Here is a 21,865-nt window from a genome sequence, read left to right as displayed (position 1 = left end):
GGTGGAATGAAAATGGATATTTGCAGATGTGAAGTGCTTCTCATTGAAAAGCCATTCTAACTGAAGCTGAGAGCAAGCTCCTTTATTTCCATGTTTGGAAAGAGATCACATTCTTTTTATTGTTGTGGGACATGCATGGTAAATCTTGGGCTTTGATGAAGTAAAATATGCTAGCAGTACAGAGATGTGTATGTAAAATGTAACATTAGTGAGAAATACAATCAGTAGCTACATGTATTGAATACATGTATCAGTACAATCCTTTCCTTTTGGGGGCGGGGAGGGGGTACATCAAGGTTTCAGTGCCTGCTTTGAAGTTAGGGATAAAAGTACTTTGTTCCGCTGCATATTTACCTGAAACTGATTGCTACTGAGTTCAAACGGATTTATTCCGTTGTAAACGACTATCGGGTTTCAGACTGCCGTTTCAGTATGAATTACTTTTGAGATTCATACATGCTGCATATCTAACAGGGGTGCCGACTTGAATAAAATATTGGGGAGGTAAACCCTGCCCCACACAATCGATCACAAGATGTGGGGTACGCATACTATCTGAATGGCAACTTTTGGGGGGCAGGGCAGCCCCCCAAATATTTTATGGGGGGCCCTAGGAGTTTGCTCCTATGTCTAATCACTATGCATGACTTGGTGCAATGGTCTGATCCTGAGAGTCGGTACCAAAGGAGGAGATTTAAAAGGTAATACATTTTAGGAGAGACCTATTTCTTTTGGTAAAACGAGCGCGCAAAGTTCCGAAACAGCAAAACTGCAATCGCGCTCTGAATCTGTTGCGGGTTGCCTTGGCAGCGGCAACACACACAAAAAGGAAACCCGCGTGCACCGCGGTTTATATGCGTCCAGGAGCTAATGCTGAAAACTGCAAAGCCCAGAAAGCATGGCTGCTGGGCGGGGCTGGGAGCAGTAAGAGGCCATAGAGGTGGAAAGAATAAGAGGCGCGCCCCATCTCAATCCTAAAAATAGAATGAGGTTTCCACTTCCAACGCAGAGTAAAGTGCTTTTTTAAAAACAACCACCACCTGGCTATGGGATGAGTTGGCGCAACGGCACGATAGTCCTAGAAAACCTGTGGCGGCTTTTCGCTTTTTGGTTCCGTCAAGCTTTCAGCCTGTTCTCTATTTTCCTACCTCTACATGACAAATCCTAGAGGCAAGATGGCGGCTCCCAGGAGGCATCGCGCTCTTCCTCTTTCGCGCTGCGCTTCCGGGTCGCCCGTGTGGAGCGTTTGCCGGGTGGAGCGAGGGGCACCATGGCGACCCCCAAGGAGGCTGAGAGTGGGGAGGGAGCCGCGGGGGGGAGGACCCCCAAGGCCAAGAAAGCGAGCAAAGGTGACGTCATATCCCCACCCCACGCGAAGGCGTTTCACGTGGGTTCCTCCCGCCACGTGTGGCGCCTTTTCGAGGCTTGGGTCTGTGTTGGTCGCTTCGTCTTCTATAGACCCCCGTGAAACCCGCCTTGGTCTTGGCACGCCTTGGCTGCTGCTGTTGTTGTTGTTGTTAGTGCCTTGTTTCCTTTGGGGGAGAGGGAAGAAGGATTAGGAATGAGTATTTAAAAAATTGGCAACTTCTTGTTTGTGTTTTTCAATAATAATAATATTTATTTTTTATACCCTACCCATCTGGCTGGGTTTCCCCAGCCACTCTGGGCAGCTTTCAACAAAAGATTAAAAATACATTAAAACATCAGTCATTAAAAACTTCGCTAAACAAGGCTGCCTTCAGATGTCTTCTAAACGTCAGGTAGTTGTTTATTTCTTTGACATCTGATGTCTGCTTCTTGGGAAACATATAGAGATTGCGCTATTTTCTGGTGGTGTGAGCTTTCCTGGCATGCAGAAAAGTGGTGCCCGGTGGGTAGAGGACTAAATCGAGGCCGAGACGGATAACACGAGTGTGAACTAACTTGTAATAGTAATATTTCGCATGGGAATGATTTCCTAGAAGCCAAGTTGCATATGTTTCTTTAAGGTTGTGGTTTGGAATATTGCAGGGCATTTTTGTACCCTGATTTATTTTTTTTACAGCTGTTGTACTGCACCTCACGTCAAAACAAAAAAATTTTTTCCTTCCACTAGCACCTTAAAGACCAACTAAGTTAGTTCTTGGTATGAGCTTTCGTGTGCATGCACACTTCTTCAGATACCTGAAGAAGTATCTGAAGAAGTATCTGAAGAAGTGTGCATGCACACGAAAGCTCATACCAAGAACTAACTTAGTTGGTCTTTAAGGTGCTACTGGAAGGAAAAAATTTTTTTGTTTTGACTATGGCAGACCAACACGGCTACCTATCTGTAACTGCACCTCACGTGTTTTTCTCACTTCAGAGTTCAGAAAAAGTCTAGAGCGATAGTTGTGGCACCTTCCTTGGTCTCTCCTGCATCACACCCTTCCCACTTTTTCATTTAGGGAAAACTAATATGTTTCTTTATTGCTAGCAGTGGACGATTCTGAACTTCTCACTGTTCCTGATGGGTGGAAAGAGCCAGCATTTGCAAGAGAAGATAATCCTAGAGGTCTCCTGGAAGAAAGCAGCTTTGCCACTCTGTTCCCAAAATACAGAGAAGCTTATCTGAAAGAATGCTGGCCACTGGTGCAGAAAACTTTGACGGAACATGTAAGAATACTTTCTATTCTTAAATGGAGTGTGTTAACTTTCTACTTAAGAGTCTAGATTGCTGATGGCCCAGGTTGTGTTCTTATTTCTGCTTCCATGAATGGAAATGGGCACAGGTTTCAAGCTACTTAAAATAATAAATGACTGTTTTCACAGCATTTTACATTACTCTGTGAGCATCTAGCTACTGTTTAGAAGTTGGAGCAGCCTGCAGGATCCATTGGAAATAAATCACATGTGTCTCTGCAGCAGATGTTTGAAGTAACATGAGATCTATGTGATGTTAATGGACATTTTTGCAGTTAGCAGGAATAATTATTGGGGAATCCTTAATGCTGGTTGCACATTTTGTTTGGAGGGTCCTTTGGCCAATATGTTCTCAATGGGATTTTTTATCTGCGTGTGTCCACTTCCTCCTCATTGTTGCAAGTTCATTTGGCTGCCTCTCTGGGCCCATTCTGACCTCTTTTCAGAGGGAGAGGATAAGCCATGTGCAGATTACTGTTCTTCTTTGCTCCTCTCTTTGTTCTTTCACTCAGAGAGAGTAGGTAAATAAGCTGCAAAAGCAAGGAGGAACAGCAGTAACGAGACCAAGAATGATCTTCCTACTGGAGCATGAAACCAGTCCTGAAAGTCCTGTTAATTTAAAAAATACATTTTCTTTACAATTCCTATGTCATGAAAATTATCGAAATAACTTCTTTTTTGTTCGTTTGGTATTCATATATATTCTGACTGTAAAATTTGTTTTTCAGTTTAAAACTCTGAGGTTGTTAAACAGTAAAGTTTCTATATAGCCTGTTACTTCCATCTTTGTCTTACAGCACATCAATGCAGCTTTAGACTTAATAGAAGGAAGCATGACTGTCAGCACAACAAAGAAGACCTTTGACCCATATATAATCATCAGAGCCAGAGACTTAATAAAGCTTTTAGCAAGAAGTGTTCCATTTGAGCAGGTTTGTTCAGTGATAAAATAATTGTGGTCTGCCATTGCTACATTTCTATTAAATTGTCAATTAATTTTGTCAGGGAAAACCCCCCGCAAATCTGTGAATTAATAATCTGATAGATATCCTGGATTTATTAGAATAGTCATTCAGTGGAAGTAGCAGTCTAACTTGGATATAGAATCATTTTGCAGAATAGTTTCTCAGAGTGAAGTAATATTAAATATGTTTCTGCCTATATTTGTGTCTGTTTAACTGTCTCTGCTGTTCCATTTAGGCTGTACGTATCCTTGAAGATGACGTTGCATGTGACATCATTAAAATTGGGTCCTTGGTCAGAAACAGAGAAAGATTTATAAAAAGAAGACAAAGACTTATTGGTCCCAATGGATCTACTCTCAAGGTTGGTCTTACATACTTACAGATCAATCCTATGTATGTTTACTTAGAAATAAGTCACAGTCTGTGCAGTGGGGTTTACTTCCTGTGAGTGAATTTAAGACTGAAGCGTTAGTGTTTGTTAAGAAAGCTGCTTACATGATTTGAGTCCTGAAATATTTCTTTTTCTGACATAGGCCCTGGAACTGCTAACAAACTGCTACATCATGGTTCAGGGAAATACTGTTTCAGCTCTTGGACCTTTTAATGGCTTGAAAGAGGTAAGATCTCTTTTCCACAGGAAATAATGTTTTAGAAGTTCCATGCATTTAACCCCCCCCCCGAAAAAATCTGGTAATTATACCTTATTTAAATGTTCAGTTTTTGTCCAAGGAATTCACTTTGTTATTACACTGTTGGTCGCTGACATAGAACTTTTATCATGCAGCTAAGTTCTGTGGTCCTTTTGTACAGGGTGAGTCCTTTAAAAGAGGCCCCGTGGATACAGAGTACACATGTTCCATGGGGCCTTTTTTAAAAGGCTCACCCTGTATTAGACAAAAAATGCTTTAAGCACCAAGTATTTGCATCCATGCAAGCTGCTAAGTAGTGGAAGTGCACTAGGACAAGTGGAAAACATGATGACAAAGTTTTTGCTACACACAAATTTCCTTACATGGGTGCAGTATTGCTTCAGGGTACAAGTACCAAAAATCTTACTATTGCTTAAACCAGGCTTCCTCAGTCTCGGCCCCCCAGATGTTTTTGGCCTACAGTTCCCATGATCCCTAGCTACCAGGACCAGTGGTCACGGATGATGGGAACTGTAGTCTCAAAACATCTGGAGGGCCGAGGTTGAGGAAGCCTGGCTTAAATTGTCCATAGCATGCAAGCTTTTGTGTAAACTAAAGGATCAGTTTGTCAGTCTGCTTCTTCTGAAACTTAGTGAATGGTTCTGAAAAGATCAATTAAATATAAGATTAATAAGCTTTGCTTATTGAAATAGGCTTGTTCTTAGTATTATCTTTTAAAATACAGTGGTTTATAAATTTAGCCATTAAAACTACTCCATTTGCATTCTTAAAAAAAATCTAGGTTAGGAAAGTTGTTCTTGATACAATGAAGAATATTCATCCCATATACAACATCAAGGTGAGTGCAGTTTTCTTTATTGTATAAGATGTTTTATGTAAGTATCACTCTTTCCTTACTGTAACAATTTTCAGTTGAGGTGCTGGTTAACTTTTAAACATTCTCCTATAACAAAATTCTTATGTCATTGGTCATGTTAAAAAACATGAAAAGAACATGGCATAATTTGGCTTGGTTACTTAGTTTATAAATTTGATCATTCTCACATTTGATACCTTATGTTATCTGCTATAATTAAATTATGTTGTTTTTATCTACTATAACCTCGCTTTCCCTGTGTCTCTGAATGTATTTTTTTAAAAGGAGCAGAGCAAATACTATGTTCTAATTTCTTGTTGTTTTAATGTGATTGAAGACTCTGATGATTAAAAGGGAATTGTCAAAAGACCCCGAATTACGATTGCAGAACTGGGAACGGTTTTTGCCTAAATTCAAACACAAGAATTTAAACAAACGGAAAGAACCACAGAAGAAAAATGTCAAGAAGGAATATACTCCCTTCCCACCTCCACAACCAGAGAGTCAGGTCTGTTATATCTCACTTGAATTTTACTGCAGAACATTGATGAGTTTGAATTAAATTGATTGCACATCAAGGAATCCAAATATACATTTAAAAGGGAATTTGCTTGCCTTTCTGTCCCAACAAAGGAAATCTCAAGGCAGTGGCAAAGAAGAATTAATATTCAGAAGAGTAGAATGCTATCTACAATCTATATAAAAGTGTTGGAGTCCTAACACTTGACAGAGCTGTGCAGTGTTCACAGCATCTAGAGCTCCACTGCTTGTGCCAGCCAGTGGCTTGAAAAAGTCTATATGTTTCCTGTGCCAGCTCTAGGTTGTCACAGCAAACCAGCCTAAATGAAGCCCCTTGCTATAGTTTGCTGGAAGCTGAAGCAGCTTAGGAACCTGGGCTGCTTCTTGCTGACAGAGGCAGACATAACTCTTCTGCTTCACTCAAGACCACCTCTAGTTTTGTGGATCAGGGGTTTGGATTGCTCTGTAAAGCAGATGACAATTTCCTACCAGAACGATAGCAAATGTATGCAGGCTGTTTTGAATTTATTTTGTTTCACTTAGGTGTGAGTGAAAATTATGCTGGCTTTAGGGTGGGCAGTTGAGAAAGGAAAACAGGGCTTCTGCATTCTTAATAGTCATGTAACGGGAAATTTCAGCAGGGGTTGCTTACATGTTAAGTTAACCCCCTGCTGAAATTTCCATGGTCACTGTTGATGGGTTTAGTGAGTTGTAGTGTTTAATAAATGTTTCCTCATATGTACAAATGACTGCACAATTGCATATTTATTTGGTGTTGGTGATTAAATACTATTTAGTATTATTTATAAAGACATTTTAGTTTTTATTAAACAGTTTAAGTAAAACAGTTTAAGCTACCATTCAGTTTTAAAACTCACACGACCATTCATATAAAATTATTTGCCATACAAAAGAAATTTGCTGATTGCTTGACTCTGCATGCTTCACTCAGAAATAAGTCCCATTGAGTTAAGTGGATTTTATTCATAGTACTGTACAGTATATGGGTATTAGAACTGCAATCTAAGTTATGGTAGTACTTAATCCATTTATAATCCTTTGTGTACTGTGTGCTCATACATAAAACCTTGGTTAAACACTGCCAGTTTTGTAGAATTTGCTGGAGCTTCATTTCAATATGTACTTTTGGGAGAAAGGAAGGAATACAGATTTAATGAAAAAAAATTAAAATGCTTTCTGATTATTATTTTATTGTTTTTAAAAAATTATTCAGTATGAAACATGGTAATCATAATTTTTATTTTTACAGATTGATAAGGAATTGGCAAGTGGTGAATATTTCTTGAAAGAAAGTCAAAAGAAGCGTAAGAGGGTAGAGGAGATAAAGGTACGGCCACTCTGGTATCTTTTGAAGTTGTTTTAAAATATGCATGTTAATCTTATGTGCTCTGTCTGAAATGTATGACCTTTTTAAACTTAGGCAAAACAAGCAGAAGCAATCAGTCGGAGGCAAGAGGAGAGAAACAAAGCTTTTATTCCACCCAAGGAAAAAACAGTTGTAAAACCAAAGAAGGGTAAGATGAGTTCAAATTATTATTTGTTGTAAAAAACAACACCTTTTATAATTGAGTTCTCTTTTCAGTATTGACATGATGAAGGGAAATTATTTTGGCCTTTCTGTGTAATCAATTAACATTGGTCTTCTATGTTGACATAGTAACAAGTCTTCTGAGGAAGAGAAAAGTGAAGAATTATGTTTCTGGTTAGTGATGTATCACACCATAGGCTCATCTCGTCTAGCATCCTGTTCTCACAGAGGCCAAACAGGCCTGCTGCAAGGCCATGAGCCCACCCTGAGTGCTGCATCCATGCTGCCTGTCCCACTTGTGATTCCCAGCAGCTTGTGTATGGAAGCATACAGTTTTGCTACCGCCAGGGGAGGGAAAACATAGCCAGTATGGCTAGTAGTCATTGATGGCTTTAACATTAATGAAGGATAACACCAAGTAACAAGTAGTGCCATAGTTCTGGGGAGCTGGCTTCAAACTACTTGATCATTTTGGTTGCTTATTTTTGAACCTTTTCCAGCACTACAGTATAATTTTGAGGTGAGAGGACCAGAACTGTTCACAATATTTCAGATGCAGTTGCACTATATATTTGTTTAATGGCACTGTATTGGCAGTTGTATTTTTTTAATCCCTTTCTTAATGACTGCTAGTGTAAATTGCTTTTCACAGCTGCAACACACAGGGTCAACACTGTAGTCAAAGTTAGTCCTGTGGTTAAGGAAGAGAGCCTTTAACCACCATCACAGGTTCCGATGACACACTAAACCCAAATCTTTGCTTAACTGCCATCCTGTGCTGCCCTAAAAGAGCCTGAGGAGGAGCAAAGTTGGTGCCATCTCTTCTCTGGGAGGCAGTACATTCACATGGTCATGGTAATTCACTCTAGCTGATCATGACATGTGAATCAGGACAGTTTGCTAAGCACAACTTGATGTCATGTTACTTGGTTCAGTGGATGTGTGTAAAAGTTTTGAATATACATTGGGTCCAATTTGTTTACCTACAAATACATAACCCATATTTTATCTTTTTTATGTAGCTTCGGCTGAAACAAAAATTGATATCCAAGCTATTAAAGAAAAGGTTAAAAAGGCAAAGAAGAAGAAGTTGGGAGCACTTCCAGAGGAAGAAGTAAAGTTAAAAATTGCAGCAGATGCAAAGAAAAAGAAATGATCTTTCCTTAAGGTTGTAGTGCTCCATTTTTTTCCCTGGAGGAAGTTTTCATAAACTGCAGATTTATAACTGACTAGATGCATTGTCGTAGTGCACATCAAACTACTTGCAAATTTTGCTTTCTCTGTGGCCTGGAAAACCCCCTCAGTGATTTCAAGGTTTGCAGAAAGTAAAACTGGCAGCTTGTTCTTTGCATTGAAAGTTTTTGGTATGAAGGTTTTTAGCATACACAATATTACCAGATATTATTTTGTACAGTATATTGTGGTGTCATTTGTCAGAATGAATGGAAACACTTACCACAGCCTTATACGTGTTGCACACCTTTCAATCCCTGACCTCTGTGGGGAAAGTCTGCCAGGGGGCTTCTACTTGGTTTTGTTGAATCTGTGCAGTCACAAGTCCTGTTTTATCAGGTCTCCCTTATGGTATAGAGTATTCATATCTCTTGCAGGCCTTCCCTCTGTAACAGAGGAATTTGGGGTGGGGATGCAGTAGTTGTGAGGATAGCAAAGCAAGACTTGTTTGCATGCCCACTCTATCCAGCTACCTGCACACCTGTACTTGGCATTTATTTGTGGTATTGTGATGTGTGACTTATGGAAAGAAGGCAGAGTCTGAGAAAATGTTAAATCTTATTTTCCCCAAGTGCTGTTTACATTTTAGACCCTTCCAACAATTTACATTATCACTGCTCATTTTTAAAAAAATACAACATTTTATTAATATTGTGGTCAAGATGTCATAAATTATGCCTCCCTGTTATGCTTTATTGATGTACATGAACACATAACAAATGCATTAAAATCAGGTAAGTAAAGAAATAACCCACCCCAGAAACAGACATCACTTTTGAACCATGAACTAAAGGGTGCATTGTTTTCTGCTATCAATTTTTAAACAAAGCAGGCAGGGATAGCTAGTGTGGTGTCCTGCAGATGTCTGACTACAGTTCATGGGATTTGTTGACTAGCCTGCTCTAAAGCAGACTTTGGACTTGACATTTAATCGTTAATGCCATATACCAGCTAACTATGCTTAATCCACCAGCTCTTTATCTCCATTGCTAGTTTATTCATAAAAAAATATTGTGGGATAACGTTGCTTCACAAAGAAGACTGCTGCTAAAGTCCCTAAAGCAAAAGATGGTCTCAGTATTAGAATGGTGATACAGTACTGGTCACAAATTGACTCCTTCTGGTTACGAATTGAGTCATCCTGGTCAGAAATTGACTCCTCCTGGACTTTACCTATAAATAAAAGTAAAAAGACATTAAGAGTAGTTCAAGTTTGAAACTTCCTCGATTATTAGGCTTGTAAATTATGAATCATTCTAAAGCTGACAAAACTTCTTGGGGTCTATGTAAAAAGCCAAAGTTCATGGTCTTCATTCTAGGACCCTAGGCAGCCTGCTGTTTATGAAATAAATCTGTGACTCCCTCCCCCCTGCTTCTTCCATGTGTAGAGCAAATGCATCTTCCGTGCCTCTACAAAGTCAAAAGTCCCTGGAGTGTGCTGAAAATATTAGTCAACTAATTAGTTTTCTGCATGTATCTAATTCTACAGCATGCATCAGATTTGCAAGGGAGTCTGCATTCACAGCTGTCTAGATATCTGAAACAACATTTAATCTGGTGTAGCCTAAATTCTATCAAGATCTTATAGACTGGGGGTTATACAGTGGTGCCCCGCAAGACGAACGCCTCGCAAGACGAAAAACCCGCTAGACGAAAGGGTTTTTCCGTTTTAGAGGCGCTTCGCAAAACGAATTTCCCTATGGGCTTCCTTCACAAGACGAAAGCCCACAGGGAAATCTCCAGGACAGCGGGAAAGCGCAGCGCGTCTTCCCCACTGTCCTCAGACCTCCTCCGAAGGCTGGCGGTGGGGCGGAGAGACCTTCTCCCCGCGCCAGCCTTCGGATGGCTGTCCTGAAGACTTGTGGTGGGAGGAGGGTTTTCCTTCCCACCGCCAACATTCAGAATGCTGTTCTGAATGTTGGCGGTGGGGAGGAAAAACCCTCCTCCCACCGCAAGCCCCGGGAACAGAGGAGAAGCGCTGCGCGCCTTCCCCTCTGTTCCCGTACCTGTCCTGAAGGCTTGCGGTGGGGAGAAAATCCCTTCTCCGCACCGCCAGCCTGGCAAGCGGTCTCCATAGGAACGCATTAATTGATTTTCAATGCATTCCTATGGGAAACCGTGCTTCGCAAGACGAAAAACTCGCAAGAAGAAAAAACTTGCGGAACGAATTAATTTCGTCTTGCGAGGCACCACTGTACATATGTTGTCTCTGAAAAACAAATCACGTTCTAGAAACCACATTTCTCGCTACAGGGTGCATTGTGGAATGTATCTGGCTGGATATTGGCTGCTGCTGGAAAACTAGCAAAGAGGTTCCAGCTCTCACTATGTTCTAGCTCACCTAAAATAATGGGGAACTTTTTCCCCATGTGAATATTCTGCATGGAGAAACTTCAGTATGAACAAAGCTGTACACTAACAGCCCAGTTCCAGCACTACTTTGCAAAGCTGCTACAAGTACAGCAATTATTGGTGGCAGGTGGCAACACACAACCAACTACATAATTGCAATTAAAAACCATTGTACAGGCACAAAAATGGACATAAGAGCACTCCCCAGGATTATACTTCCTTCCAAGCAAATAGATACTTCACCATAAATTTGCTTTGTGGTCCATTGTGAAGGGGTGGAGTTCCACAACAGACATACCACCACTGAAAAAAAGCCTGAAAATGGGTGCTGATTGTCTGCTTCACACTGAACTTTTATAAAGTATCACCTCCACATGATCCAATAGACAGTAATGTGCTTAAGTCATCTGTTCTCATATGAGCTTCTCCTACAAACTTTACATTTCCAGCTTCAGGACCTTGAATATTTACAGCCATCTCTGGCTATAATGGTGTGACGTAGGATGTCCCTATTTTTCCAAGAGGAGGTGGGACTTAACATTAGAACTAGGAGAGGAATCTACTATGGCAAGTTCTAAATATAATACCTTGTAACAAATGTTCAATCGATCGTCACACTTTGTTTTTGCCATGCAAGTCCAATTCATTTTCACTTACCACATAGTTTGTCTACACACGGTTCTTCGTCACACTCGCTGCAGGGTGTTCCTCTTTTGTATGGCCATGTTGGAAAATTGCCACTGTAAAAGAACAGCTTTGTCAGATCACTTTGTGGAAAGAGGGGGGTACAGAATGTGATTTAAAGATTCTTATTCCAGTTACATTCAAACTGCTTGCTGTCTGTATAAATTCTTAATAATAGAGAGTAGGAATAATTAGATAGTTTCTCAGCCAGACATAAGAAGGGACATTTCAGGGCATTAAACTGGTGATGCAGCCACCTTTTTGAAATCAAGACTGAACCTACTACACTCATCAAGTATCAATTCCCAGCTATGTGCCTGAGTTTAATGATAGGTTAAACCACAGTTTGGATTCTTGCTGTTTTCTATTCGACAACTGCTGAAAGTGGCACAAGAGCTTTCAACTCCACCCAAGGTACTGATGTATCATGATGCCTTTCTTCTACACACTCATTTAACTCATACATTTTGAAAATTAACATAAACTGAGAGGTGATGCATTTGTCATGCAATAGCTGAAAGGAATTGTTTTATATTGATAGTGCTGATATTGGTCTAGCCATCCCAATGATTAACTGGGAATTCAAACCCTCTCCTCCAATTTAAGATAGGAACCATACATTTGGAGATTTAATTTGAGACCAGGTAGGGACATCAATGTACGAGGCTAGGGAAACAAAAAGAGAAAGGGCAAGATTTTAACATTTAATGATTTTCTGTTGAGTTCTATTTCCCCCTTTGTTTATGTATTTACATTTGCTGAAACCTGGAGACTGGGAATTAGCAAAATAAATAAATATTAATGTTCTTAATGTACAATGGAATACGTTTGTTTCCATGTCACTTGTTTTAATTAAGATGTTTTGGGGAAATATTTGCCTCTAATGAACTCTCAAACCAAAGCACATGCTATCAGAATCTTACCTACATTGCCTGAACATAATGTTCCTAGGCATATAAACAATACCATGTGTTGTTTTTATACCAATACTGTACACTAGAATCTGTTTACTGCAAACCTCCCATGTTTAATGAATGCATACCATTTCTTATTGTTTAAGGTAGGAATGGGGAAGCTGTGGCCCTCCAGATGTTCTTTCTACTCCCAACAGCCCCAGCCAGTATAGCCACTGATGGAAGCTGTAGTCCAACAATATCAGGAAGAGCATGGGTTTCCCCCATTACTGGTTTAAGGAATGCCAGAGAGTGATAATCTGCAATATTACACAAAAGCTCTGGTATTTATAGCACACTGAGCCAGGCCACTGCTTACAATGGTAGTTTGTGAGAGTCTTGAACTCCAGTCTTCAGGAACGTTTTGCCTCCCTTCCTCACCATATTCATAAGGAGTATGGTAGAAGCACAAGGAGAAGGGGACGACAGAGGACAAGATGGTTGGACAGTGTTCTCAAAGCTACCAAATTGAGTTTGACCAAACTGCGGGAGGCAGTGGAAGACAGGAGAGCTCTGGTACATGGGGTCACGAAGAGTTGGACACAGCTAAACAACAAATGGTAGAGACAGGCCGCCTCCATCATCCTGTCTAGGACCAACTTCCATTGACCCTTCCTCTCCTGGAACTTTCTGTCCCCAGCTATTCCACCTACCTGTATTAGCATTGAAAAATATATCCCCCACCCAGGGATCAGTAACTATTTTATGATGGACCAGAGAGCAGGCTTAGAATGGTTCATATGTGCAGCATCTGTTCTTAAGATAACCTCGGTTCCTGAACAATTCAGAGCTCTATGGGGTTAACATATTCACTTTAAGCCTGGATAGAAACTGGTAACCCATGTGATTTGTGTGTTACATGCTGCCTTGCTCCTCCAACATCCTGGTAATGGTGTCTTCAATTAACATTGTATTTAAAAGCAGTCCTGTGTAGAGAGCTTTACAGTAAACTACTCTTCTTGGCAGTGGCACCCTCCCTGTGGGATGCCCTCCCAACTTTTAGAAGACATCTGAAGGCAGCCCTGTATCAGGATTTTTTTAAATGTTTGACCTTTAATTACGCTTTTATATATGCTGGAAGCCACCCAGAGTGACTGAGGAAACCCATCCAGACGGGCTGGGTATAAATAATAAAATTATTATTATTATGGATGAAATCAGTGTATATGTGTAATGAAGACTATGTCTACATTCGCCAGACTAGGTCTATTGCTGGATATGCTGTTCATCTTGAAACTGAACTTTAATTCTTACCATGATCAGAAAGGACTTGCTGGCCTTAACCCAGAGTTGCCAGCTTCTTGATTCTGGAAGATGCAAGAGTATTTCCTTCACAAGAAAACTTCTTGCATTAATTATAAATCAAAAAGCTCCCTGTAATGTTGCAGGAGTTCCATACCATGCCCTGAGCGCTCAAGATCACTGGGTCCAGACTCCCTGCAGCCTTAACCAAAATAAACAGCTGCCACCACATTATTCTCCTGCTGTTTGGTGTACTCTGCATATCAAAGCTAACACATGGGATGAGATATACCGGTATTTTTCTTAGAATTCTTCAGACCAGAACAAATCATTCATAATTTTAAAAAAGCAAGCAAGAGAAGCACAAGCTGTGATTTTATAAATAAAATAAATCATCATCATCAATTCTGTCTACTATCCTACCATACTTGACTTTCCTCTGTTTACTATACGGACTATCAACCTTTAATGAACAGAACAACCAACCTCCTCTCCTCTGCCTAATCCCATTAAGCTCCTCTAATTGTTCAACTGTGCTTCCCAACTGACCCTCTCCAACTCCACCACATACCCCTTGCGGTAACTCATTCTTCCTTGACACTTACCTAGGCCCATAGTTACAAATGAAATGTGCAGCATTCGACGTAAAGCCTGTTACTTGACGACAGAAGAGAACGGCACAACCAACTTTGTATGTTGTTGCCCAAACCATCTGAAATTAAATGGGTAGATTGTGAAGATTATTTAGTATTAAGACTTCTCTAGAGCAGTGTGCCATGGCACCCTGGGGTGCCTTAATTGGTCAGCGGTGCTGCAGGCAACACTGGCCTTCTCGTTCCCTCCCCTCTCTGATGCCCCCTCTCAACTCTGCCTCCCAAAGGCTTGCACAGCTATTTGTTGCAGCAGCTCCCCAGGCGAATGGTGTCTCAGGTGCTGGTTGCCAGGAGCTGAGGCGGCCTTGGAGTAAGTAAGCAAGCAAGCAAGGGAGCCCAGCCAGCCAATCCGCCAGCCCTTGCTGTTGGGAACAGACATGAAGTCCCAGACCCCTGTGGGCAGTGTGAGGAGGCACCTCTCTTTGAGGGAGGGCAGTTCAGAGACCAGGGGCAGCAGCTGCGGCTGCCCAGAGGACTCTGAACGAGAGGAGGCTGTTCAAAAGGGAGCATGTTCAAAAAAAAAAAAAAAAAAAAAGGGTGAGAGGCTGCCAGTTCTGCAGGCTAGGTGTGACATAACTGGGCTCCTGAGCCCCACAGGGGTGCCGCAGAAAGAATGTAGTTGGTCAAGGGAGCAGTGGACTCAAAAAGGTTGAAAACCTCTGATCTAGAGTAACAGCTAACTTACCCAGCTGCTTTGTTTTTCAAAGCAAAGCAGATTAAGGGATATTGAGGGCTCCCTCCCCCTTTCAGAGTCGGAACTGTAAACTAGACTACTTCTTTCTCTGCAATTAAGTGTGTGCAACTAAGATTTCAGTGCTGCTTTCCCTCTGTCCAGAAAATAATCATAACACTATTGATGTTTCAGTGGAAAAACCTTGAGATTTAGATGGAAAAATGTAACGTGGAGCACTTATACTGAGCTTCAGAATGTTCAATGCTTCACATATGTGAGTTATCTTTAGAATAACCCTGTTATCATCATCAATTCAGTTTTTTACTTACCCTTCACAAAGTTCCAGGACAGATTACTGCTATTTAAAAATACATAAACAGTTTAAAACATCTGCATCTGTGGGATACTGTTATGCTTACTGATTAGGGCAAAATCCGAAGCAGAGATTTTCTGACTCACAGCACATGTTAGAAAGCATACAAGATCAGCTGTCAAGATGTAAGCATTGGCTTACCTGAGTGTAATGTCCACATACATCACTGCAGTATCTGGTATCATAGTTGTAATGCACGACTTCATTGTACCAATCAGTGAGGGCCGAAGTCACATTAAACATCTGAAAGGAGCCAGTCCAAATATTTTCTCCAGCTGTTGTGAAGTTGGGGTGTACCTTCCCTGGTATTTTGATGTCAGAATTATGTTGAAATAGGCACCTCTTTGCCCAGCCTTTGGCAGTCTCTGCTAGTTTGTGGTCCCAGCTCTACAGAAAAGACAAATTATTTCATTTACAATATAATTTTTAAAATCCTAAAATTTAGAAGAATTAAGGCTCTTACAAATTTAGTCACCACCCCTCCCCCAAAACATGGAAATAACTGTCAAATTAAGTCTTCTGTGTTAACTTGAATGCATGGGTGGAGATCGCAAGCCACCGCCACCATACTGTGCTGATCCCACTCCTCCACTACTTGTTATGTAAAGGTACCTTGCACCTTTAGATTTTATTTTCTTAAGTTATAATTTTTTACTTATTTTTCTAACCCTTTTACTGTTGCCACCATATATCCACGTACCAATTTATGCCCTACGTTTACCTCCCAGCAGCTATAAATGTAGGACAAAATAGCACAGTATCAACTCAAAATATAATTTGCTTCATTTTCACTTTAATTTTAAATAATTGCTGTTATAAACAGATATTAGCTTGTATGGTTACTGTATGTTGAAGTTTACTTTGCTACTGTTTTTTGTTTAAATCAGAATTGTTACACTGTAAGGCTATTGTTGTGTTTCAAAAGGAAGATGGGAGATTCAGTTCCATCCAGCTTTATAGCCAATTCCCCTAAACCATGCATACCCAGGTAACACTCAGCTAGGCACTGAGGGCTTGCACTCTTCACTCAGGTCCACCACCTCTTCCCTACAGAGCAGGATGGTCCAAATTTTCATACCAAGTAGGCCACAATAGTACTTCAACATGGAACCCGCGGGCCACACACTGCCTTGTTGCAGTGACACCCCTCAGCCCCTGCACTGCCTTCTCAAAGTCGGCTAAGTGGGGTGCCGGGCTTTGGGAAGGAGGTGGGAGGACTCTAGGACTCAGAGCCCTCATATTTCCTTCCCTAAGCCCAGTACCTCCTTACTTGCAGCTCTCTGGCTCTAGAGTCCTCTAGGTTTTTCCCAAAACTTCTGATGCAGTCTTCATCCTGGTCCAGCACTCTCTGCTACCTCAGGCATTCAGCATCTGACTGACTTGCCTATAGAACTCTCTTGAAGGCTGCCTCTTGGGACGTATGTTCTTCAATGGTTGGATCCAAGGAGGTCTGCAGGGATTTCTGCTCTTGGATTTTCTTAGACTTCCCAAACCTCTAAGCCCCAGTGCCCCCTGCCTGCCTCCAGCTCCTAGTTCTTCCTGCAACTGATATTCTGTCGTCTTCTTCATGTTTCCTCTGACTAAGCATGATTGAAGTCTTAAACAACCCTTTTATTTTGAGACAAGGTCTCTTTCCAGCCAATCATTTCAAATTTCAGCGCGTCCCCGCAAATCAGGTTGTGACTATGGTCTAATGGGCTGAAGAATATACACTGACTGACTAGTTAGAGCCCACCAGTTTTGAATGTACTGTGCCTGTATATAAAGACAGAAACTTTGCTCCCAAACCTATCCTTGTTCTGAAAGAATTTAACTGGCAGTTAAACAGCCAAACTACCTTATTATCTCCACAACTCTCAACAGAAAGTCAAAATAGTTTACCTACAGTTAGCCATCTTCATTCAACAGTGTGAACTAACACCAACACCAACTTTCTTGTACCCCACCCATCTAACTGGGTTTCCCCAGCCACTCGGCAGCTTCCAACAAAATATAATGGAACACAATGAAACATCAAACATTAAAAGCTTCCTGAAAGAGGAACTATATATTCATTTAAAACAAAATCTTTACCTTAGAAATAAAAATGATAAGAGTGCTACATACAGTTCTAATTTAGTTTAGGCTTTATGCATCCATACTTCAGCCCACACTCTCTTCTGCAAGCTAGGGAGTGGCAACACTGAAATTAAGGCCAATATAGGAAACAGTGAGCACCTGCTAGCTGCTTAATGATTCCTTGCTCTCCTCAGGTGCTAACCGAGTGAGCTATTGCAGAGTTGGTTATGTGGGGCAGGCTGGAGTGGGGGAATTGTATTGGCAATGGACATGGAAGCTGGAAGTCATCCAATATCTTATGGGGAAGGGTGGGTAAGGTAAATGAACAAATAATGTTCTGTGTTAATAGCAGATTCTCTCCCATAGCTCACAGCTGCTGGGGGCTTTTGTTTTTGAAGGAAAGGGTTAGCTACCCTACACTGTCCTGATCTCTCCCCACAGCAGCAATTTAACTAAAAAATAAAATAAAATTCCAACATCCGTTTAATGTAATGTGTAGTTTGACCTTCAAAAGGAAGTTGGATATATGCCTGATCACCATCCCTGAAGTTTTAAAGAAAATTAGGGGAAATTGCTGGTAGAAGCATAAGCATAAAAAACAGAGCGGATCCTAGTTTGGCTATTGACACTAATTAGTGCTGGTTAGTCCAGTAGTAACCTTAAAAGGAAACTGTAAGATCCAATTTGTCTTAGAGAGCAATCCAAATAAATGCAGATTTTATAATTTTCAACAGTTATCTCAATATGCATTAAAGCCATCTACAGTTGCATCTGAGGGGCACATTGCAAAGTTTTGAATCACAATCTTAAAACTGTAAGCATGAAGACAAGCCTTCCACTATCAACAATGTATCATTTCCTCATAATCCTTTCTCTAAAGAATAATTTATTTTTGTACTGTACATTGCTTTGGGTTGCATTGGCAACAAAAGGCAAACAATAAGCTTAATTAATAAAATAATAATAAAAATAATAGTGGTGGTGTTAGAGTTCTTTAAAACTCAAAAGCAATGACTTTTTGTTCTGATCCATAGCTGTTCCTAATAAAGGTATTGAATTCTTATCCTGTCAGGATTTACCCATAGTTAGTGCTGTGTGCTTTTCAAGGTCCCAAATCAATCCAAACATTATCATGAAAAAGGCACCAGTTTTGCAAGGCACCAGTGTATTCATTTGGACTTTGCTACCCAGGTTGAGCCCCTTAATTCCGATAGTTTGCATCAGATGATGCTATGAAAGCAGCATTGGTGCTATTTGGCTTGTAGGAATCAAGTAAAGGAAGTAAGTGCCTAAGAAACCCCTTTCAGTTAAAAACAAAAAACAAAAATGCAGAAATGCATTCGAAAGAACTTTAGAGGCCATGGCTAATAAAACACAACATAGGTTTCATTAGGAAATGTGATAATTTAGGGTTACGCACACACCTGTAGCATCTAATACCTTAATTAAAAACACCTGCCAGTAAGTAATTTTAAATCTTCAAGACACATAAAGCAATGTTCACATTTTCCATAGCTACAGAATGAAGCATCGCTTACCATTCGTTTCATGTTGGTAGCTGGTGGATTCACGTTGGATCGGAATTTGTTATGCACTCTGACACATTCCTCAATAAACTGTGCATTTCCAATGTCTGGCAAAGTATTTGACTCATAAAAGTAGCAGGAAAGAGAGAGATTCAGGAAAAGCAAAACACCAAAGAAAAAATGGATTTCTGGCATTCTCCAGTCACTGTGTTGATTTCTTAGAGTGCCATAATGTATTAGCTTTTTAAAAAATCCTCTTTGTTGTGCATTTGATATTTAGCTTGAAAACATCAGGCTGCCTTTAATCTCACTTGTTCTGCTTTATAAGCATAAAGACTACAGGAAATTAGTCATCGGAAGGCATTTCAGTAGAAGGCGGAGACCATGAGTCAATTTTGCATCTGAACTGTTCCTTTTCTTATACTTCCTTATATGCTTCTCTAACATCTCTTTGTATGGTATAAGTCCTTTACTATTTAAGAACCGTAATGAGCATTATAAAATGTCTCATGTGAGAATGTACAATAATCCTTTTTCAGTAGCTTCTTGATGCAATATTTTTTTAAATGAAATAAATAAACTTCATAAAAGCACCTCTTTGGCACTGGAGATGTGTTTTCCGGATCCACTCTAGTCTTGTCACTAATTTGTTTGCTGGAGAAGGGCAGGAAATAACAACACCACCACCACAAAGTAAATAATTAAAACAAATGTGAAATATAAAAAGCAAGTAAACTTTAAAAAATGGACAACTGATTACTTGTACAACAGAATATTGGAATTGCAGTGTCCATATACAGAAAAAATTGAATCACTACAAATAATATAGTAATTTAAGTAATAATAGTTCACAATGTCAAAATATTGATAGTTGCCAAGTCTGCAGATCTGTCCATATTCCAGAATTGCATGTATAAGATGTGCAATAATTTTAAAACCTCTTCACTCCCCCCCCCCCATTTTGGCTTGTACACCAGTCCTAGCCACATTTTGAAGTGGTTTGTGATTTCAGGACTCTTTAGGGGGGGGAATTACAGTACTACACACAACAGTAAACTATCCAGTCCAGAATATATAGTTCTCTCAGCAGCACTTTCTATAAACACAGGTTTAGGTACCTGCGCTTATTTAATTTCCTGCTGCCACCAGTTTCCCTCAGAAGGCTTTCAAAACCTCCTAATGGCATGTATATAAATTTTAGGTGTGAGATGGGCACCTACACTATAGACAGAATGAACTTGAAATTAAGATTGCTGATACTGTGTCATGTAACAGGATACTGACACTTATATTGGGGACCTCAAAGGCAGTACAGTAGTTGACAATTTCTGAGGACTCAATAGACAGTAGCCTCTAAGCAGCTTTTACCTCAGGCAATATTCTTTATACCTCTCACCCTAGCCAAATACGTACCGCCAATATCCTAGTCCTGCTTCTGGATACAATCTGCCTCTTTACCCCAAGTCTCCTCTGGTTGTATTTCTGGGTTGCTTGGACAGTTTAGTCAACTTTAAAAAACCTGCCTGTGTAACCATCCTCTGGTAAGACTTTTAAAATAGATCAGCATCTCAGACCAACTCAGTCACCAGCTCCCTTCCCTTGATCTTCGCCAGAAGGAAAAAAATAATTCAATGGGTATAAATACCCATGCCTGTTTTTTCTTCTGTTTTTCTTTGGTCTATTTGTCACCCCCTCCTCATCAACTCTCTTTCTCCCCTTCAACTCAACTGACTAAACTCAACTGTTTCCCGTATTGATGGTTAACTCCCAACTGACTGGAACTTCCATTCAGTTGGATTCTGCTGTCACCCAGATCAGAGAGAATTTACCTGATCCTGGCCCCACCTAGTAAATTCACAAAGCGATCGTGTCTCTCTCCCCACCCTACAGAACCTTGCCATCAAGATCTACTGCCACAGGCCTGCAACACTGCAAGCCCCAAACCTTTACAGTCGCAGAATATATATTTTTCTTTCAAAAAACATAGACATATATACAGCATTTTCCCATATCGATATTTTATATTTTCTGTTTGTCCTAGTAGAAAAACCATGTGGCCACCAAATATTTCACTATTATAGAAAATAATGACTAACCACATAGAGACATATTACTGGAAGAATTTATGAATCTCCTCATTCCAGGGTCAATGTGCAAATTCATGTGTTTCAGCTATGTTTTTTAAAATGAATGTGAGAATGCCAGATGTACAAGTAATGATCCATTTGTGACACAAAATAATACACAAAGCAGGTGCCGTGGGTAGACAAAGGGGTGGGGGGCAGCTGCCCTCCCCCAATCAAGTAAATAAAAAAAAAATATTTAACTGACCAATCATGTCACAGATAGCTCGGTTTTGCCCCCCCCCCAAACATAAATCCTGGCTACACCCATGGTAGACACCACTGCATTTTCAAAAGTGTGATGTTCTAAGCATGCAATTCTGTATTGATTGAATTGGACCCGAAATATATATGAACAATATGTGAAGTGGAAGTTAAGCAGCATCAACAGATTTTACAATATATAGTTGGATATGTAGCCCCCTGGTAATTTTGAGTGGGCCTATGGATCTCAATAAGAAATTCCCAATTTTGGGGGGGATTGCACATTTCCCCTTGACAGCTAGACTATTAATACAATTTAATGTATGACAGTTGATGCCCACTGGACCTGCCAGAACTGCTAGTAAGTCATGTAGGAGTGGCCCATGGGATCACAGAGGCATGGCAACTTGTTCAGGTTTTCTCCCCATTCTCTTCCATGCAAACAAACAATGGACACTTAAGCAGCAGGTTTATGGATACTTAGGACACAACTAAGGGCCCATCTGCACTATACCTTTAAAGCATTATCATATCACAGTCATGGCTTCCCTGCAAAGAAGCATGACAGCTGTAGTTTGTTAAGGGTGCTGA

The 21,865-nt window shown here is 40.4% G+C and overlaps 2 protein-coding genes across 4 annotated transcripts; one reads left to right on the top strand and one right to left on the bottom strand.

Moving 5' to 3' along the window:
- The first annotated feature begins 1,196 nt into the window (after positions 1–1,196).
- On the top strand, positions 1,197–9,082 carry KRR1 (KRR1 small subunit processome component homolog). 2 transcript variants are annotated; one of them, XM_083574675.1, is made up of 10 exons: positions 1,197–1,349; positions 2,459–2,634; positions 3,459–3,593; positions 3,862–3,987; positions 4,160–4,243; positions 5,058–5,114; positions 5,470–5,640; positions 6,922–6,999; positions 7,093–7,186; positions 8,223–9,082. In XM_083574675.1, exons 1-10 carry the CDS (start codon positions 1,271–1,273, stop codon positions 8,354–8,356), a joined length of 1,134 nt encoding a protein of 377 aa, XP_083430801.1. In that variant the 5' UTR covers positions 1,197–1,270; the 3' UTR covers positions 8,357–9,082. The 2 variants fall into 2 exon arrangements, with proteins under 2 accessions (XP_083430801.1, XP_083430800.1); XM_083574674.1 differs by having other exon boundaries at positions 2,456–2,634.
- On the bottom strand, positions 9,055–20,967 carry LOC310743951 (glioma pathogenesis-related protein 1-like). 2 transcript variants are annotated; one of them, XM_083574714.1, is made up of 6 exons: positions 20,361–20,967; positions 18,960–19,601; positions 15,505–15,750; positions 14,270–14,376; positions 11,443–11,525; positions 9,055–9,606 (listed from the first exon to the last, which is right to left on the bottom strand). In XM_083574714.1, exons 2-6 carry the CDS (start codon positions 19,140–19,142, stop codon positions 9,428–9,430), a joined length of 798 nt encoding a protein of 265 aa, XP_083430840.1. In that variant the 5' UTR covers positions 19,143–19,601; positions 20,361–20,967; the 3' UTR covers positions 9,055–9,427. The 2 variants fall into 2 exon arrangements, with proteins under 2 accessions (XP_083430840.1, XP_083430841.1); XM_083574715.1 differs by having other exon boundaries at positions 18,960–19,419.
- Between the last annotated feature and the right edge of the window lie 898 nt (positions 20,968–21,865).

This window comes from Podarcis filfolensis, assembly GCF_964270895.1.
Source record: "Podarcis filfolensis genome assembly, chromosome: 10".
In the NCBI taxonomy this organism is placed as follows: Eukaryota; Metazoa; Chordata; class Lepidosauria; order Squamata; family Lacertidae; genus Podarcis; species Podarcis filfolensis.
This window is presented reverse-complemented; position numbering and strand designations above follow the sequence as displayed.

Excerpts from the sequence above, each read along its gene's own strand:
- KRR1 (XM_083574674.1), top strand. The coding sequence starts at position 1,271 with ATGGCGACCCCCAAGGAGGCTGAGAGTGGGGAGGGAGCCGCGGGGGGG. Across the intron at positions 3,594-3,861 it reads GAAGTGTTCCATTTGAGCAG|GCTGTACGTATCCTTGAAGA; the intron begins GTTTGTTCAGTG and ends TGTTCCATTTAG. Across the intron at positions 7,000-7,092 it reads AGAGGGTAGAGGAGATAAAG|GCAAAACAAGCAGAAGCAAT; the intron begins GTACGGCCACTC and ends TTTTAAACTTAG.
- LOC310743951 (XM_083574714.1), bottom strand. The coding sequence starts at position 19,142 with ATGCCAGAAATCCATTTTTTCTTTGGTGTTTTGCTTTTCCTGAATCTC. Across the intron at positions 11,526-14,269 it reads ATTTGTAACTATGGGCCTAG|TGGCAATTTTCCAACATGGC; the intron begins GTAAGTGTCAAG and ends GTTCTTTTACAG. Across the intron at positions 9,607-11,442 it reads GTGTGTAGACAAACTATGTG|GTAAAGTCCAGGAGGAGTCA; the intron begins GTAAGTGAAAAT and ends TTTTATTTATAG.